General features: G+C 41.9%; 1 protein-coding gene across 1 annotated transcript in view; it reads right to left on the bottom strand.

Moving 5' to 3' along the window:
• Positions 1–2451: 2451 nt before the first annotated feature.
• The window catches only part of LOC137283615 (neuronal acetylcholine receptor subunit beta-3-like), a 55290-nt gene continuing 38952 nt past the window's right edge, over positions 2452–18789 (bottom strand). Inside the window, exons 4-7 of the mRNA XM_067815208.1 lie at positions 11631–12082; positions 9174–9260; positions 8461–8579; positions 2452–4817 (exon numbers count right to left, since the gene is read on the bottom strand). Of these exons, the coding sequence (XP_067671309.1) occupies positions 4380–4817; positions 8461–8579; positions 9174–9260; positions 11631–12082 (1096 nt within the window). The 3' untranslated portion in view covers positions 2452–4379. The remainder of the gene's footprint in view (positions 4818–8460; positions 8580–9173; positions 9261–11630; positions 12083–18789) is intronic.

The raw sequence follows: 18789 nt of genomic DNA, 5'->3' as shown, positions 1-18789 counted from the left end.
TTGTTGGACATGTGTTGCGTTGTTGGGCAGGTTGTGTAGGTGGACGCTTCGTGGTGTGTTGCTGAACATGTTTTGACGGAGATGTGTCTGGATAGGTCACAACTGAAAATATGTTATGGTGACACGTTGTACTATATACACAATGCCCTGTTGTGCGCCATACGTAATGCTCTGAAGGACATGTGCAGTGATGCCTGCCATGTGTAGTGCCATGTTCCTGCATATTGGGTTACCATGCATGTGTTCATGTTTCACTGCAAGTCACATGTCCCCCCAACCCCCTCCCCTGCAACATGGCTGACATCTATCAACGATCATTTACGCAGATTTCGTTTACACCAACAAACAAACAAGTACTCACCCCAATATTTGTTTTGTGTGAGTGTAAAAAGAACACAGAGGACGTAGCTTTATATATTTATTGATATAAGAATCGTTGGAACTGGCCTGCATATTACATAGAGCGACTGGTCGTTACAAGAGGTCAGAGTGAACGTGATGCAGATGAAGAGGTGCAACTCGAACAGCGTACTATTACAGAGTGATATATACGAGGCATCGACAACCTAGAGCTCAGCCGACTATTGCTGTCAGCTCGGACAGGCTACTGGGCGGTACAAGCAGCATGCAGTGCTTCACAAAAACAACCAATTACGATTAGCTGAAGATAAAGGCAACCGCCTTCCTCGGCTAGGCGTAGTCTCCGATGAACTTGTGCCATAAGTCATGTGGTATAATACATAGGTGCCGCCGAGAGATCGGGAAGGGAGAGTCATTAGTTATCCTGCCGACCTATAGTGCCCCGACCCTAACACCAAATGACCCAGCAGCCTAAGTCAGGCCTACCGTCAAGGGGAGGGGGTGCAGAGAAAACATTCCACTTCTACATTGAAACATTCATTACATCAGGCAAATGAAGTCGAAATAGCTCTAATAATGACATCGATTGAAACGAACACGTGCCTTTGCTTTGTCTACAATGCAGGCCATACGGACAAATCACTTACGATGAGGAAGTCATTAAACATCTGGTTGAGTACAAGATGAGCTACAGGGGAACAATGCAATTAGTTCTACATGATAGTTAATACAAAAATAAGACGCAGTGACAACTACCGTAATTTAGGGATCTCGGTACTAAAATAGAGTGTTATCCGTACGAGGAAGGACTACACATGGAGTGGCGTGGAGGAACCAGTGGTCAAAAACTTTAAATGACCTAGCTGCCAGGATCCGCGGATCGGGCATCTGATTCGCCCACTCACGATCATGGCCCATTTGTTTTGGGATTCAACAAATTTGTACCAAATCTGGTTTCTCCCTAACGGAACTAACTCAAACTCGCTGGGATACAACTTCAGTACTGTTCATAGCGGCGATCTGTAACAAATCACTCACTCATTCTAGACGACAACGTGGTAAGGGATAATGGTAGTAAAGCACTGTCATTCTCAGTGTTTGCATATAGTCACGTATGATAGCTTACATCAACATATATTTGCATATGTCACACACGTCCAATGCTGTAGATGCACAAGGCTTAAAAACGATTCTAAATAATAAATACAATGTCCTTCAAATGTCCGTCTTTGCTTAGTGCACCCTCGCAGGCCTGTACTACAGTTCAGAGCATGCTGTCTGTAGCATGATGATCGCAACTCTTTTCCCAATATCGCTATTTCGTCGTAACATTAGTTTAGTTTAAGTCAGCACTTTCACCGTCTGTTCAGAAAGTCATTTACCCTCACAATCGCCTGGCAATTCCATCCCGTCCAACTCCTGTGTACAATCCTGCGTGCCTCTATAAAATCGTGCTGTACTTCTGAGCTTCACTGACTGTCTTTGGAGACTAGTCTCACGAACCGGAGGCATACCGCCGAGATCACCCTAAACAACAGAACGTTACTGACCTGCTTAGCGTGTCTGTACCACCATCCCCCTGTACCACACGGCGTCACTAGCCCCTCTGTACTACCAACCCCTCTCTACCACACGGCGTCACTAGTCCCTCTGTACCACAAACCCCCCTGTGCCACACGGCGTCACTAGCCCCTCTGTACCACCCCCCACCCCCTCGTACCACACGGCGTCACTAACCCCTCTGTACTACCAACCCCTCTCTACCACACGGCGTCACTAGCCCCTCTGTACCACAACCCCCCCCCCCCTGTGCCACACGGCGTCACTAGCCCCTCTGTACCACCCTCCACCCCCTCGTACCACACGGCGTCACTAGCCCCTCTGTACCACCCCCCACCCCCCACCCCCTCGTACCACACGGCGTCACTAGCCCCTCTGTACTACCAACCCCTCTCTACCACACTGCGTCACTAGTCCCTCTGTACCACAAACCCCCCTGTGCCACACGGCGTCACTAACCCCTCTGTACTACCAACCCCTCTCTACCACACGGCGTCACTAGCCCCTCTGTACCACAACCCCTCCCCCTCGTATCACACGGCGTCACTAGCCCCTCTGTACCACCAACCCTGTACCACACGACGTCACTAGCCCCTCTGTACCACCAACCCCCCTGTATCACACGACGTCACTAGCCCCTATGTACCACCAACCCCCCTGTACCACATGGCGTCACTAGCCCCTATGTACCACCAACCCCTTGTGCCACACGGCGTCACTAGCCCCTCTGTGCCACCAACCCCCCTGTGCCACACGGCGTCACTAGTCCGTCTGTACCACCAATTCCCCAACCACACAACTTCACCAGTCCGTCCTGACCACCATCCATCCTGTACCACGTAACGTCACTAACCCGTCTGCACCAGCCAAATTCACTAGTCCATCTGTACCATCAACTCCTCCCCTGTACCACACAACATAACTAGTCCGTCTGTACCACTAACCATTCTATGCCACACAACATAACTAGCCCGCCTGTGCCACCAACCAGCTGCACCACACAACTTCACTAGTCCGTCTGTATCTCCCGCCACCACTCAGTACAGCAATACTTAACACCGCCTATGCCAGTACAGTGTATCTTGTTATCCGTGTGCTGACACAGTGTGTCTTGAAATAATTCCTGACTAATACAACGTTTTCCTCCGCTTCCACGCGTTTGTGGAAAACATGCAGAGACACCATCTAAAGGAACAGCTTCGTCCCTATACCAATCTATCCTGTTTCCCTCCACTACATGACTGCACTACGTCAGTCAGCCCTGTCTTCTGACAGTGCCGCTGTGAGCTCCCAGCCGGACAACGCCAACGGTGACATGAACAACATCAGTGCAAACCACTACGCCACAACATGTATATAAAGCTTGTGGGTACCAGTTCTTCGATGTACAGTATATCTATAAACGACCCGTGTTGAACTTGAGTGGTAAAACGTAACTTGGAATTCCTTGTTTATCAGTCTGTAATGCACACCAAGTGCGATGTGCTAGCTAGTTCACAGTGTCCGAAGTGTTAGCCAGCACAGTGACATACATCATGAGACTTGCATGCAGTGAACATGATGTAAGATAGGTAATATCACGTAGGCTGACATACACTGACGTGATGTAGGCTAGCAAACAATACACACGTGAAAACTAAAACACACACGCGTTCACACATACACACACACACACATTCAATGACAAGCAAAAACCAACATAGCAAACACTTTCACACGGATTTAGTCTCAAACTGTCTTTATCGCCTTCCCTATCAGTCACACACATACTTCCTCTAACTCACACCAACATCCCCTCCTTCCCTCCAACACAAATATCCATCCTCCTTCCCTCCAACACAAACACCCACCCTCCAACACAAATACCCTCCCTCCTTCCTTCCCACTCGCACAACACGCGTTTTATTACGGACGTATTAAGCCCACACATAAAAATTATATATACAGGGTACATATATCATTGTTATATCATATATCCTTGTTTGTTTTACAGTATGTGCATGAACGAGTCCAAAGACCAGTAGCGTGTGTCCGTGACATCGCTGGAGCGATCTCAGACAGGTCGCCACTTATATACAGCAGCAGCAGCAGCCCTATGTCATCTTCAATATGTGCAACAATGAGCACTCGTAGTGTTCCTCGACTACTCGTTCCACAAAACAATCATCTTCAAATACGTATCACTATCTGTAATGAAGCATTTCTAAGCAGCACTGGGGATTACATTTCAGCTTAGTATCCCTGGACATGTCAATGTTTACAGTTCCATGAATATTGCACAATCAAGGTGTACGTAAATCCAGTGATAAAAGTGTAGTGTCCCATTGTTTGGGATGAACGTCGTTTGAGACAGCATGGAGTCCAAGGCCGGATGGTTCTGCTGCTGTTGAAGCAACAACGCACAGACAGACGAGGATAAGACACAACTGAGAATATTGCCGTCCAGGGTGCAGAGAGTGTCACTGACCTTTGAAGATGACGGTGATGCCAACGATGTTGATAATGACATAGATGAGGAAGAAGAAGCGATCTGTCACACACGCTATGACACGCCACTCTCGAATGTAGCGCTCCCTTTCATCCCGAATACGTTTCTTCTCCTCGTTTTTTTCCAAAATGTCCCGGATTCCTCTCACTTCCTCCAAAATGGCGCCTGAGCGGAAACCACCTCGGTCCAGAAAAGCATCAAGATCGGAACCCTCAGTTTGGGGTGTGATCCTATAGTCGATACCATTGTCTAGCAGTCTCACCTTAGAGAACTTAAAGTCAGCTTCGGGGAACTTGTTCTTTGTGTCTTTGTAGGATTTTGATGATTCCTTCTTTGTTTCCATATATTCATCTGGATCAATGATTTTATCCCGCAGACAGAGTAGCGTGGCGATACCTCTTATCGTGCACTGAAACACACAAACATAGTATATATAACACACAGACACAACATAGCAAAATAAACCAAACAAACAAGTCCACCACAACTAACAATAAAAAGCTAAAGAGTAAACATCGTTAGAGACAAATACAACAATAAGTTGCTACAAATACACACTACGTACACAAATGTTAACCATACTGAAGTACAAACACACCACAATGATAATGGACAATTGTAAAGACTATATATAAACACACTAACGCATGTTCAAAGACAGTAATATGGCTTGGCTGTTTAAGGCCATAGTAGATCAACAGTCACATGACTTATCCCACCAGGTACCCATTCACTGCTGGGAGAAAAGAAGCTATTTTGAGCAAACTCACTTGCCTGGGGTAAGACCACATTTATCGCGTGCGTTTCGTTGTGGCGCAAACAAACAGTCAATCGTGCAACATGTCTTATATATACATGTACTATATATATGGGTATCCAGTCAGATACAATACAGGTACAAATACAATATATTATAGTGAACAAATACACTATAATAACACGAAACACACACACAACATTGTGGAAAGATCAATCACAATAGCATATTACACAAACTAGATAATACAAAAATATTACAATAAAAACACACAAACATACCATAATAACATTGAACGTTTAAGACTCGAAGAAGCGAATCCAGAGATACTTTCCTTCAGTAATACAGTCATCTATGTAGACAAAGTTCAACTGTATTCTCAAAGACGAGGGAATTGAATTAGTTATTTGTATGTCTCTCTCCAAAGAAAATGCGTCTGTGTGAGAACTGCTCCTCCAATGATGACTGTGTTTGTGTGTTTCTGACTGGACACGTCGTTCTTTCAGGTAGTGTTAAAATGGTTTGTACAAATCTTAGGATGAATATTTGATTACTGTATCACATATGTTTGGGGAGACCATTCCTATTTCATGCATGATTTTGACATCGTATTGTTTAAGCTACGTTAGACTCTGCTTTGTTATTCCAGCTCCGCAATCAGTTGGATACTGAAGAGGACTAATGGCCACATATTACAGGCAATAACTGCCTGGGAGACGTCTTGGAACACCTCTAACGGTCCTGCAATATTCATATCCGTTTAAGAGAAATGATCTTTCCTTGTTTATGTTAGAGGCGGCGTATTTGTCAGCTATTTGGTGCTGTTTGTCGTTATGAGCCAACACCCAAAGGAGTAGCAGCATAGGGAGGTGTCTGAGGAAGGATGTGGCCTACGTCTAGGCCTGTCTCTCGCTTTCATTCTTCTTCAGGGAAGCTGATTAAATATTGACGTCTTCACTTTTACATCTTTCGCCACCCAACTGTACCCATACTGACACGTGCTTTTGTCGCTACGGCAAACAATGTAAATGTGATTGTCCTGAAATTCTGTCTGCAAGTCATATTATCCAACTGTGACGACTACGTAGAAATTCTGCCCTGCACGTCATATTACATTTCCGTGCATGTATACATAGACTGGTTGCCCTGCAAGACATATTACATTTCCGTGCATGTATACACAGACTGGTTGCCCTGCAAGACATATTACATTTCCGTGCATGTATACTTAGACTGGTTGCCCTGCAAGAGATATTACATTTCCGTGCATGTATACATAGACTGGCTGCCCTGCCATAAGTCATATGATCTTGCTGTAACTTCGATGAGTGGCATAAAGAAGTTGGAAAGTACAATTCTGACATAAGTTTTGGACAACAATTAATGCTTCTTGTGAGTACGACGTTTCGATACAGATTCGTGTAACGTTCTTCATGTCTGACAACGATGCAAGATCCTGTATCGAAACATAGCACTCACTAAAAACTCAACTTGTTATCAACAGTTTTATCAATATCATCCCTGTCCACATGGACTGTCTTCTCTGCAAGTCATATGATCTACCTGTGCTTATCACTATGTATTCTAATATTATATCGACCCGTGAAGGTCCCGGGGTAGAATAGGCCTTCAGCAACCCATACTTGCCATGAAAGGCGACTATGCTTGTGGTAAGAGGCGACTAACGGGATCGGGTGCCTGACGCTCGCTGACTTGGTCGACACATGTCATCGGTTCCCAACTGCGCAGACCGATACTCATGTTGTTGATCACTAGATTGTCTGGTCTAGACTCGATTATTTACAGACCGCCCCCATATGGCTGGAATATTGCTGAGTGCGGCGTAAAACTAAACTCACTCACTCTAATATTATATCCCCAGTTCCAGAACTGCATCCATTGAATACCTGTTTGCATCATGATTTCAGATTCTGTGGGGTCTAACCGCAGACGTGCATTTGGCGGGTTCTCCAGTTAGTGATCGACGAATACGTGTGTCAATTTTCAGTTGTGTTTTCAAGCTACAAATTATTTCTTCCGATTCTTCTCAACCGACCGTGCTTGTTGTGAGAACTGACACAAATGAGAGTGGAATGGTAACAATGGATGGATTTCTTGGTTGTTGTGTGTTAAGTAACCCGACGACATTGATAGCTGTGCTACTTCTGGCTCGCTCGTAGTCTAGTATATATCAACAGTCGAGACACAGCTGGAGTGAGTATGTTTTGACGCCACCTTTAGCAATATTCCAGCAATATAATGGCGGGGAACACCGGGGATGGACTTTTCTACCCAAGTGGAAAATCGAACCGGGGTTTTCGGCGTGACGAGAGATGGACTCTTTAACCACTAGGCCACCCCGCCGCTCAAGCAAATGGAAAGACTGTTGATATCAATAGAAAACCAAAACCAAAACAAAACTCAACCCACATGGAATGTACCAGCATCGTCTACAGAAAGATTAAGCATTAAAACCGTTACGGATGACAGAAAAGTGAACGTAGCTGAAATCGACACGCTGGTCACATAGTGCAACGATTAAATATGGAATGTGTGTACAAGTTATGAATAACAATAATGAATAATTTCCAGGCCCATTTAGTACTTTCATATGTGACAAAATAAAGTAATTTATCACTATGAACGACTGTTGAAAGTCGATGAGATGGGGCGTTGCAGGATATTAGCAACTTCTAATAGATACCGAACAATAAACTGGTTCACTAGACAGTAATGAATATTCGAAATTATTTGTCTATTGTGTACGCTTCTTTGTTATGTCTCACAGGTTTGTAATATCACAATCGATCACTGATTATTACAAATAATCGAGTGCTGGTCGATACATGGTTTGTGTAGGGAAATATCAGCAAACATGTGCATATTTTTATCCTAGTGAGTGGATGTATATTTGTTTTGATAGTTAATGTAACCTGACGTACATCGTTATCAGTAACAAGTAATCAGTTTTATAAGCATGAAAACATGCATGAATATTCCAATGAATTTTGAGAAGGTACTGGAAATGTCGGTTATACGTTCTCATAAGATCAAACAGATTTATCAGCCGACAAGTGACAAAATCAAAGACAGCCCTGGTTTTTTTTCAAATATGGCAGATGTTTGTTCTGTTAAAAGGTACTGAACAGCTTGAAACAACTCCAAGCTGATGCCATTCAGTCAAGTCCGTGTTCAAAACGTACTCTACAATAACACTACGCTTTCAGTACTACAGACACAGACAGTGACGGCCATGAACAGATTAAATAAACAGACATGGTTGGCTTCTACTCACAGATCTAAGCCACGCTGGAGCGCGGTTGATACGGACCCCCCTGAAGAACATGTTAGCGACGATACAGGCAAGGACAGTTGACACCGTGATCAGCACCATGCTCAGACAAAAATAGGCGCCTGCAAAATAAACACATTGGGCTCAGGTTTATTATATATTCACTTGAAACTTCAATCAAAAAGGTTGTTTTCGAACCTGCTGGAAAATAAATCTTACTTTAGGTTTAGGAAAAAAACATTACTACTGTTCTACCAGAAACAAAATCTGTCAAATAGATTGGTCTCTCAGGACAATAAATTTTGTATCACCTGAAGCGGTGCGCAAAACGATTGTCTCTCTCTCCAGAAAGCATATAGCAAGCTGTCACCCAATCACGCAACAAGCAGCGGATAACACCCTATTGTTCGGCATAAATATAACTATATTTCTACCTCTGCCCACCACATAAACACATAGCTACAGAGGTCAACTTTACTGACGTGGTGGACACTGTCGAGTGGTGCCACTGATGCATCTGCACGTTGGGTGGGCACTTACCTGTAGGTGATGCTGATACGGCTGCATGTTGGTTGGGCACTTACCTTCGAGTCGTATTGATGCAGTTGCACATGAGTTGGGCACTTACCTATCAGTGGTACTTATCCAGCTGCACGTTCGGTGGGCACTTAGTTATTGGTTGTATTGCTGCAGCTGCGCCTGGGATTAACACTTACCTATGAGCGGTACTGATGCAGCTGCACGGGGAGTGGACTCTGCTAAGACCAACAGCAGAAAGAAGAAGGCTACAAAGATACTCATACCTGAAAATAGAAGTTATTCCACTTTTACTCTCTAAATTCAGAACAACGTCGTTTCTGTATTTGGAAAAGCTCATTATCTGAGTAATGGTGTACCTCTCATTATACACATTCAGATGAAGTTCATATACTGAATGGGAAAATGTCTAATACATTTTTTTGTCAGATTAATTACAATTTATGTCTAATTCAGCGGTCACATCTTCTAAATTGCGCATGACACTAAATTCATGATCACTAGCTGTTCTCAACATCTCATACTTCTTGGTCGTGCTTTGATGCAAATACTTACTTGTGCAAGTTAAAGATCAAATCTATTTTGCGAAATGATTCTCTTGACCTTTGTGTAAGCTATGAAAATACATTGTCGACTAACTGATTATTCATCCCAAATATCCGCGAATCCAATTTCATTTCTAACATTTGCTGTTTGATAAACATAGCGTCCTTTTAAGACCAGCTGAAAGGATACACTACAACCTTATCTGGTACATGATACCAATTATTTTTGTGTGAGTTGAGCTTAACAGTAGTTTAGTTATCAGTGTAGGCAGCTAAATGTCTTTCTGATCTTGACGAGCATGCAACCCCGCCCACACCCTCACCCAGCCTAATATAATGGACACAAACCACTGGAAGAAACGTCCCTGCCCATCTGGTACATATTAGTGACGTAGGTGTATCTATTGAGATACGAAAGACCCGTTTTCACATAACACTGTGTAGTACAGTACACTGTATGGGTTCTTGGGCTGAGTGGGTTTGGCCTCCCCTCATGTTTCGATTTGAAAACTTCACTTTGAATCCTTAAAATGCTGAGTTTGACGTTTAGTTCATTCTGATAAATTACAGCCAAATATCATCTTCTGTTTCCTTTCTGCAAAATACGCACTGGTGAACAACTAAACACATACGCAAACAAAGACTAAAAGCACCATATGGATTATTTCTAAATTGAGTACAAGTGTCACAGTTAACTTTCTCTGCCAAGCAACAGCTCGACAAATAATGAAACGAATGTACTGGTTTAGAATGCAAATCGTCCAGCCGAGCATTCTGGTGTCAAATTTTCATTATTGATATGAGCACTAAGGTGTCATTTCCATAAATAACATATGGCGGCTTACCCACTGAACGGCCATGTGTAACATATACATTAACGAATTAATTTGACAATATATTCATCTCACTTAATTGTGTATACAATTATACATTTGTATCAATGATTATAATATGGAACTGCCCTACACAATGGAAGACCTTTCTCTGAATATTGTGTTCCATATTGTGTGTAATGCAGCCGCAGCTAATTGTGCCCTTCTTGTATATTATTGTTCTGTTTTGGAAGTAACAGCCCTAGAGTAAACTATGTAATGCATGGCATCTTTCTTGTTGTATGCTTCAGTAGCGTGCATTCGATTGTAATGACCACGTAGCATGTCAGTAACCATTCATTTTAACATCAGAGACCTATAACTGATTGTATGTGCACACTATGACCATGTAGCTCTTTGGCGAACACAGACAGGCGCACTTATCACAGTATGTAGCTACGGAGTATCTGCTATGGTTGATGTCGGAAAAAGTCTAGATCTGCCCATTAAAAACTTTAAACGCTTTCGAAAAAGACTTAAGCCTAAGGAAGTTATATGAGAATAAATGTATAAATATTACTGTGAATTGAACACTGAAACATAATGAAATGACATTCCGTACTGAACATGCAGTGAACAGAGGAATGACATTTTTTTTCTGAACGCATTGTACAGATAGGAGTGGCATTCCTACGTGAATACTCACTGCACAATGAAATGCCATTGCTAAGTGAACACTCAATACACAATAAAATGCTACAAATGCATTCCCAGCTGAGCACTCAAAACACATAAAGGTGACATTGCTAACACTCAGTAGACAAATGAAACATATTCCCGAATAAAAATTAACTAAACAACCGGAATGAAATCCACAGCTCAAAATTCAACACGCTAATGACATTACATTCCTTACTAAGCACCCAATACACAAACTAAATGCTATCCCCAACCAAACAGTCAATATACAAATGAAATGTCTGTCGTTCCTAACCAAACACTCAATACACATTGATGTGATGTTCCTAACTGAACAATTAATACATAATGGAACCACTTTCCTATCTAGACATCCATAACACAATGAGATGACATGAATGTTATTAAATAACAAAGTCAACGTCATAAGATGAACGCTTTTGTCACAATTATAAGGCTTACAGTTGTGTCAGTACTGAAAGGTCAATGCACAATAAGAGGACACGCCCATGCCAACACCCCTTTCAACCATCATGTGCATTACAAAATGACTTTCCCACCTGAATATAAGATGACCTACCCAGCTGAAGCTTGGCCGGGGATTCAGGCGGCACCCAGAAGATGACGAGGGTCAGGAGGGACAGTAGGGCACAGGGGAGGACCAGGATGAACGTGTAGAACGCTACCTTCCGTTTGAGTTTGAGACTGAATGTGAGGTCTGGGTACGGTTCGGGGCAGCAGGTGTAATACTTGACGTTGCGTATTGCCTTGTTCTCCACGATATCCCACTCGTTGCTGGGCACGAAGTCACTCACGTCCATATGGTGAGAATCCACAAAGTCTATGTTCAATTTGTTGCCATTGTACGTCCACGAACCGAACTTAAGGCTGCATTTTTGTGAGTCAAACGGGAAATATAAAGTGTCAAACAGGCAGGAACTCCGCAGAATTGCTTGAGGCATCCACAGCAGTTGTCCCGAATCATGCACCACAACCAGTGCGTCTCTCTGTTCCTGGAGTCGGTCGTCAGCACTGTAACAGATGCAGATCAGAGATGATACAGGTGCACGAATATGCATCGCATGTACAGCATACATCATCATCACATGCACAACATACGCCATCATCACATGGGTTCTCATCACATACTGTATCATCAAACATCTTTTAGCATATCACGGAATGTACAGTTATGGCACCACCATTGCAAAGGCCGTTTAAAACATCATCACATCGATCATTATCAGAACCATCATCATCACATACAACATTATCACATAGACCATCATCACATGCACCATCATTACATAGATACTCATCACTTACACCATCATTAAATTCATCATCATCACAGAGATAGTCATCACATACACCATCATCACATACACCAACATAACATAGATAGTCATCATATAGACCATCACCACATAGACAGTCATCACAAACACCATCATCACATACACCATCATCATATACACCATCATCACTGAGATAGTCATCATATATCCCATCATCACATAGTCATCACATACACCATCATCACACAGATAGTCATCACATACACCATCATCACATACACCATCATAACATACATAGACATCACATACACCATCATCACATAGATAGCCATCACATACACCATCATCACAGAGATAGTCATCATATACACCATCATCACAGAGATAGACATCATATACACCATCATCACAGAGATAGTCATCATGTACACCATCATCACAGAGATAGCCATCATATACACCATCATCACACAGATAGCCATCACATACACCATCATCACAGAGATAGTCATCATATACACCATCATCACACAGATAGCCATCATATACACCATCATCACACAGATAGCCATCACATACACCATCATCACACAGATAGCCATCATATACACCATCATCACAGAGATAGTGATCATATACACCATCATCACACAGATAGCCATCATATACACCATCATCACACAGATAGCCATCACATACACCATCATCACAGAGATAGCCATCATATACACCATCATCACAGAGATAGCCATCATATACACCATCATCACACAGATAGCCATCATATACACCATCATCACATAGATAGCCATCATATACACCATCATCACATAGATAGTCATCATATACACCATCATCACAGAGATAGCCATCATATACACCATCATCACAAAGATAGCCATCATATACACCATCATCACAGAGATAGCCATCATATACACCATCATCACAGAGATAGCCATCATATACACCATCATCACAGAGATAGCCATCATATACACCATCATCACAGAGAGAGTCATCATATACACCATCATCACAGAGATAGCCATCATATACATCATCATCACAGAGATAGTCATCATATACACCATCATCACACAGATAGTCATCATATACATCATCATCACAGAGATAGTCATCATATACACCATCATCACATAGACAGTCATCATATACACCATCATCACAGAGATAGTCATCATATACACCATCATCACAGAGATAGTCATCATATACACCATCATCACAGAGATAGTCATCATATACACCATCATCACAGAGATAGTCATCATATACACCATCATCACAGAGATAGTCATCATATACACCGAGATCTCAAAGACATCCCCATCATAGACATCATATCACATACACCATTATCACTTCAGACAGTCATCATATACGCTGCCATCTCACAGACATCGCCATCATAAACCTCACATCATATACAGCATCATCACATAGATAGTCATCATATACACCGCCAACTCATATACGTCTCTATCATTGGCATCAAATCACATATACCATCATTGCACAGTCATCATATACACTGTCATCACACAGATAATCATCTTATACACCATCATTACATAGAAAGTCATCATATACACCATCATCACACAGGTGGTCATCATATACGCCGTCATCACACAGATAGTCATTATATACACCGCCATCTCATACACATCGCCATCATAAACCTCACATCATATACAGCATCATCACATAGATATCCATCATATACACCATCATGACATAGATAGTGATCACATTAACCATGATCACATAGATAGTCACCATGATCGCATAGGAAGTCATTTTATACACCATCATCACACAGATAGTGATCACATACACCATCATCACATAGAAAGTCATCATATAGACCATCATCACACAGATAGTGATCATATACACCGTCATCACATAGACAGTCATCATATACACCGCCACCATACAGAAAGCCATCCTATACACTATCATCACATAGGAAGTCATCTTATACAAATTCATCACATAGATAGTCATCACATACACCATCATCACATAGATATTTATCAGATACACCATCATCACATAGATATCCATCATATACACCATCATGACACAGATAGTGATCACGTTAACAATGATCACATAGATAGTCATCAAATACTTCAGATAGAAAGCCATCATATACACCATCATCATATAGGAAGTCATCTTATACACGGTCATCACATAGATAGTGATCATATACACCATCATCACATAGATATTCATCATATACGCCGCCATCTCACAGACATCCCCACCATAGACATCACATCACATACACCATCATCACATAGATAGTGATCACATACACCATCATCACATAGATATTCATCATATACGCCGCCATCCCACAGACATCCCCACCATAGACATCACATCACATACACCATCATCACATAGATAATCATCATATACAGCATCATCACATAGACAGTCATCATATACACCATCATGACATAGATAGTGATCACATACACCATCATCACACAGATAGTCATCATATACACCGTCATCACATAGATAGTCATCATATACACCATCATCACACAGATAGCCATCATATACACCGTCATCACACAGATAGTGATTATAAACACCGCCAACTCATAGACAGCTCCATCACAGACATCATATCACATACACCATCATCACATAGATAGTCATCATATACACCGTCATCACATAGATAGTCATCATATACACCATCATCACATAGATAGTCATAATATACACCATCACCACACAGATAGTGATTATAAACACCGCCAACTCATAGACATCTCCATCATAGACGTCATATCACATACAATATCATCACATAGAGAGTCATCATATACACCATCATCACATAGATAGTCATCATATACACCGTCATCACATAGATAGTCATAGTATACACCGAACTCACATAAATAGTCATCATACATACCATCATCACATAGATGGTGATCATACATCCCCATCATAGACAGCACATCACATACCTTAAACAAATTATCTTCAGTTCAGCTGGAAACAAAGGATGCAATGCACCTGATTTCGAGAGTGTCTTGCAGAGGACACAGAAAATAGACGCGTGTGTCTGTACCTCATCAGAGACATTTAACAAATGATGTCATAAATGTTAACCTCAATTCGGTGTCAAAATGTACTGTCAGTTAAATAACAAATGAGAACATTAAATATTTACAACGTCGCTTACAAACACAAAGTTCAGTGCATATCCCTATACTTAAAACAACACAGTGAGATCTTCTTGTAGACAACGTAATAACAGAAGCTCTCAGCATGTACTGTCCTGATGTTTTGACGGTTTTCGTTGTAAATGTGATACATTCAAACATTAATTTCTAATTACAAAGTCCGTTTCAGAACTGTTGTGATCATTGAGTACAAAACATTTTATGCAGTATGTCCCAAAAAAGTCCTTGGCGGCCTTAACCTACAAGGCATAACTTACACTTGTCAGCTTGGCCCAAACTCCCTCTGAATTCGTTTCACTATTATCTCCAGTGCAAGAGGTGTATTCCATTGAAACCATGTTTTGATGATCCTAATGACAGAGTTTCCAAATGTTGCTAGAACAATTTCTATTTGGTTTCCATGGCAACCATATGCAAAAACCGTCTTTTTACCACTGCTCCCCAGTGTATGAAGATAATCTGATCAAATGCGTTAGCAAGCTAGTGTGGAATTGCATCTTAGAATTATTTTTAAAATTGTGTGCCTACTCTCAATTGTGTTGCGACAACATATTCATGTTTGTAACATCAGCTCTTACGCAGTCAAGGTCACAAGGCGGAAGCTAGATATAAAAATGATTTCGCAACCTTGAGGGTCGTGCTCAGATTATAATCAGAATTCTCTTAGCTGCTATCTGGAATGAAATAGGCCATGTTTAGCTTCATACACTTTGTAGTTTCAGAGGACTTGAAAACTAGAAATGGTAACAGCGGATGCATGGACACATGGGCGAGGGGCTAAGTGCTGCGACATCAGCAGACCTAATTTTCATTAGGTGAGCTAATATTCCAGCAGAAGTACTATTGATGAGCCGTATATAATGCAGAAGAAATATAGAATATAGGCAGGGAATATCACAGCTGGAATAGATAAATATAATGAAGTATAATACACATCGTTCATCCCTGCGGTGAAGTAGGATAAAGACAGTGTAAGCAACGTCAAAGTCACGGACAGTGTATATAAAACCTGAACAATATGTATATTCCACCTGAGGTTTTGTATACTGACGTTATATATTTTCTTGCAGGGTTTAGTGTATCTCAGAGGATGTATATGGGTAGTATTCAACGCATCGGAAGTATAGCATATGGAGATTTTATTGCTAACAGGGGCTAAGTCCAGGGACAGAGAATATTCCTGACCAGCGAGCCTTGTATATATTTTATATGCAAGCATATAAAACGTACTTAAATATGCATGGAGTGGATATCGATACAGTACCCCTCTTAATTCAACTCAGATTAACACAACTCCATGGCAGGTCTATCGTGTTCAACGTCTGCAGAAATTCTGCATACAAAGTTTAAGAATGCGTGAAGCTAATACATTTCACACACCATTTAGCTTTCTGCAGGTGTATAGCATACAGTTCAAGTAGCCTAGGTTAGCGAGAAGTACCGTCCAAACCTCATACATAGCATATTCCCCATCTTGTATACTGTCACAGTAACACACAGGAATATGTCGAAATCAGTTAAAAGAAAGCACCCATAATGCAGCTATTTTAAGATGCATTTATCGGAACGTGTATTCGATCATGTTATATAAATCTGCCACTGTGGTGTGCGGGGTATGATCTCAGCGCTTCGACCAATTCTCACTGACAGTATTAACAAATTACCGCTAAGAGACCACGATACGAAAACTCACTGGTATCGAGGTTTGATTTACCCACTTTGTACGTAACCAGTCTGGTGAGTGTTTCTCTAGAATGTCTGTACACGGAAAAAGTAGATGATGGTAGGTGGTGAATGATTTCCAATACACAGAGTTCCAAAGCATATGGAAAACCAAATGTTGGGCCTAAGTGCCGAAGCAAAAGCAGTCTTTTCATTGTGCACACATGTTGTTGTGTTAGCTTCAGCTATCTTGACAGCTTTGGAAAAATTCCGATAATGTTCTTGTGCTTGTAAGGACGAGCCGAGTTGTAACTGAGGCTGGGGGTGTTATAGCGTGCATCGTTGGCACTGCTGTATTCCCCTCCAAGAAACGTCTCGTCTTCGCTGAAATCTATTTTAGTGGAATCGGTTTAGAAAGCAAGCAGCCTTGTCGATAACATGTAGCTCTAGCAAGGGTATCAGATTGTGTGCATGTATGTCCAATTTACCTCTCTGTACAAGTATTTGCACACAATAAACTTTCGTTTGGCTTGTTACTTGTGTTGTTGCCATTAGCCGAGTAGTGCATACCTCAGCCCGTACAAATCAGCATCGATAGATTCTAGAATTGGACAGGATCAAAATGCTCAATAGCTGCATCCCGGGTTGTAATTACAGTGTGTAATCTTTGATTTGCCAGCTCGGACGCCGACATGCCAGGCTGAGACGTTTATGTTCCTGTGCGACCAATAAGCAGGCCTTTGAGGCGAGAAGATAGCCATGACTGGGAACATGTTTGCTCAACTATCCGACCCCAACTGAAACTCAGCACATGAGAGCTGAGCACCGTCAAGCCGGGAGTACTCTCTTCACACGTTAGTGTCAATTAAGCTCTCAACGCAGCGTTATCTTTGATAGCAGGGCACAGTGGGATGTGGTCAGAACCATTCACATCTCACACTTACAGCGAGCAATGAGAACACTAACTCTTTGTGGACACAGCACAAACATCACATTGCAACCTGTGAAGGAATCCACATGAAACCTTCATTAAACTTGACAAATGTTCGTGTGAGTGGCTATTACAAACGCATCAGGCTTCTGTGCGTTGAACAAAATTACATTGTCGGTAAAATGCTTCTTGTCAGTGAGAAGGAGCTGACTTCTTATTGATGTTTGTTGGCAAAACACAGCACACACTACCTCCTCCACGACGGTAATACATACACCCCACGCCTTCTCCAATGCCTTTAGTCCACCGAAGAAAACGTTCCCTTCTATAAGGACTCATAGCTTCACTCAATGCTGAGTACTTTCTCATCTTCATTCAGTCAAAACAGAGCGATTCCTAGGCCTAGGGGTACATTTCTGGACACTTGGGAAATTGGTTATCTTTGAGCTAAAATATCAATACACGTGATTGGCACATGCAATTTCCCAAAATGGAGGCGTGAAATTACACAAAGTCCTCCACAGACGTGGCTGGTATGTGGGAAGACTGTGGGAGATGGATTCATATCGACGAGAGACGGAAAACATAGACAAACGACGAATC

This window comes from Haliotis asinina, chromosome 5, assembly GCF_037392515.1.
Source record: "Haliotis asinina isolate JCU_RB_2024 chromosome 5, JCU_Hal_asi_v2, whole genome shotgun sequence".
In the NCBI taxonomy this organism is placed as follows: domain Eukaryota; kingdom Metazoa; phylum Mollusca; class Gastropoda; order Lepetellida; family Haliotidae; genus Haliotis; species Haliotis asinina.
The sequence above is the reverse complement of the archived record's forward strand: the minus strand, read 5'-3'. Positions and strand labels throughout refer to the sequence as shown.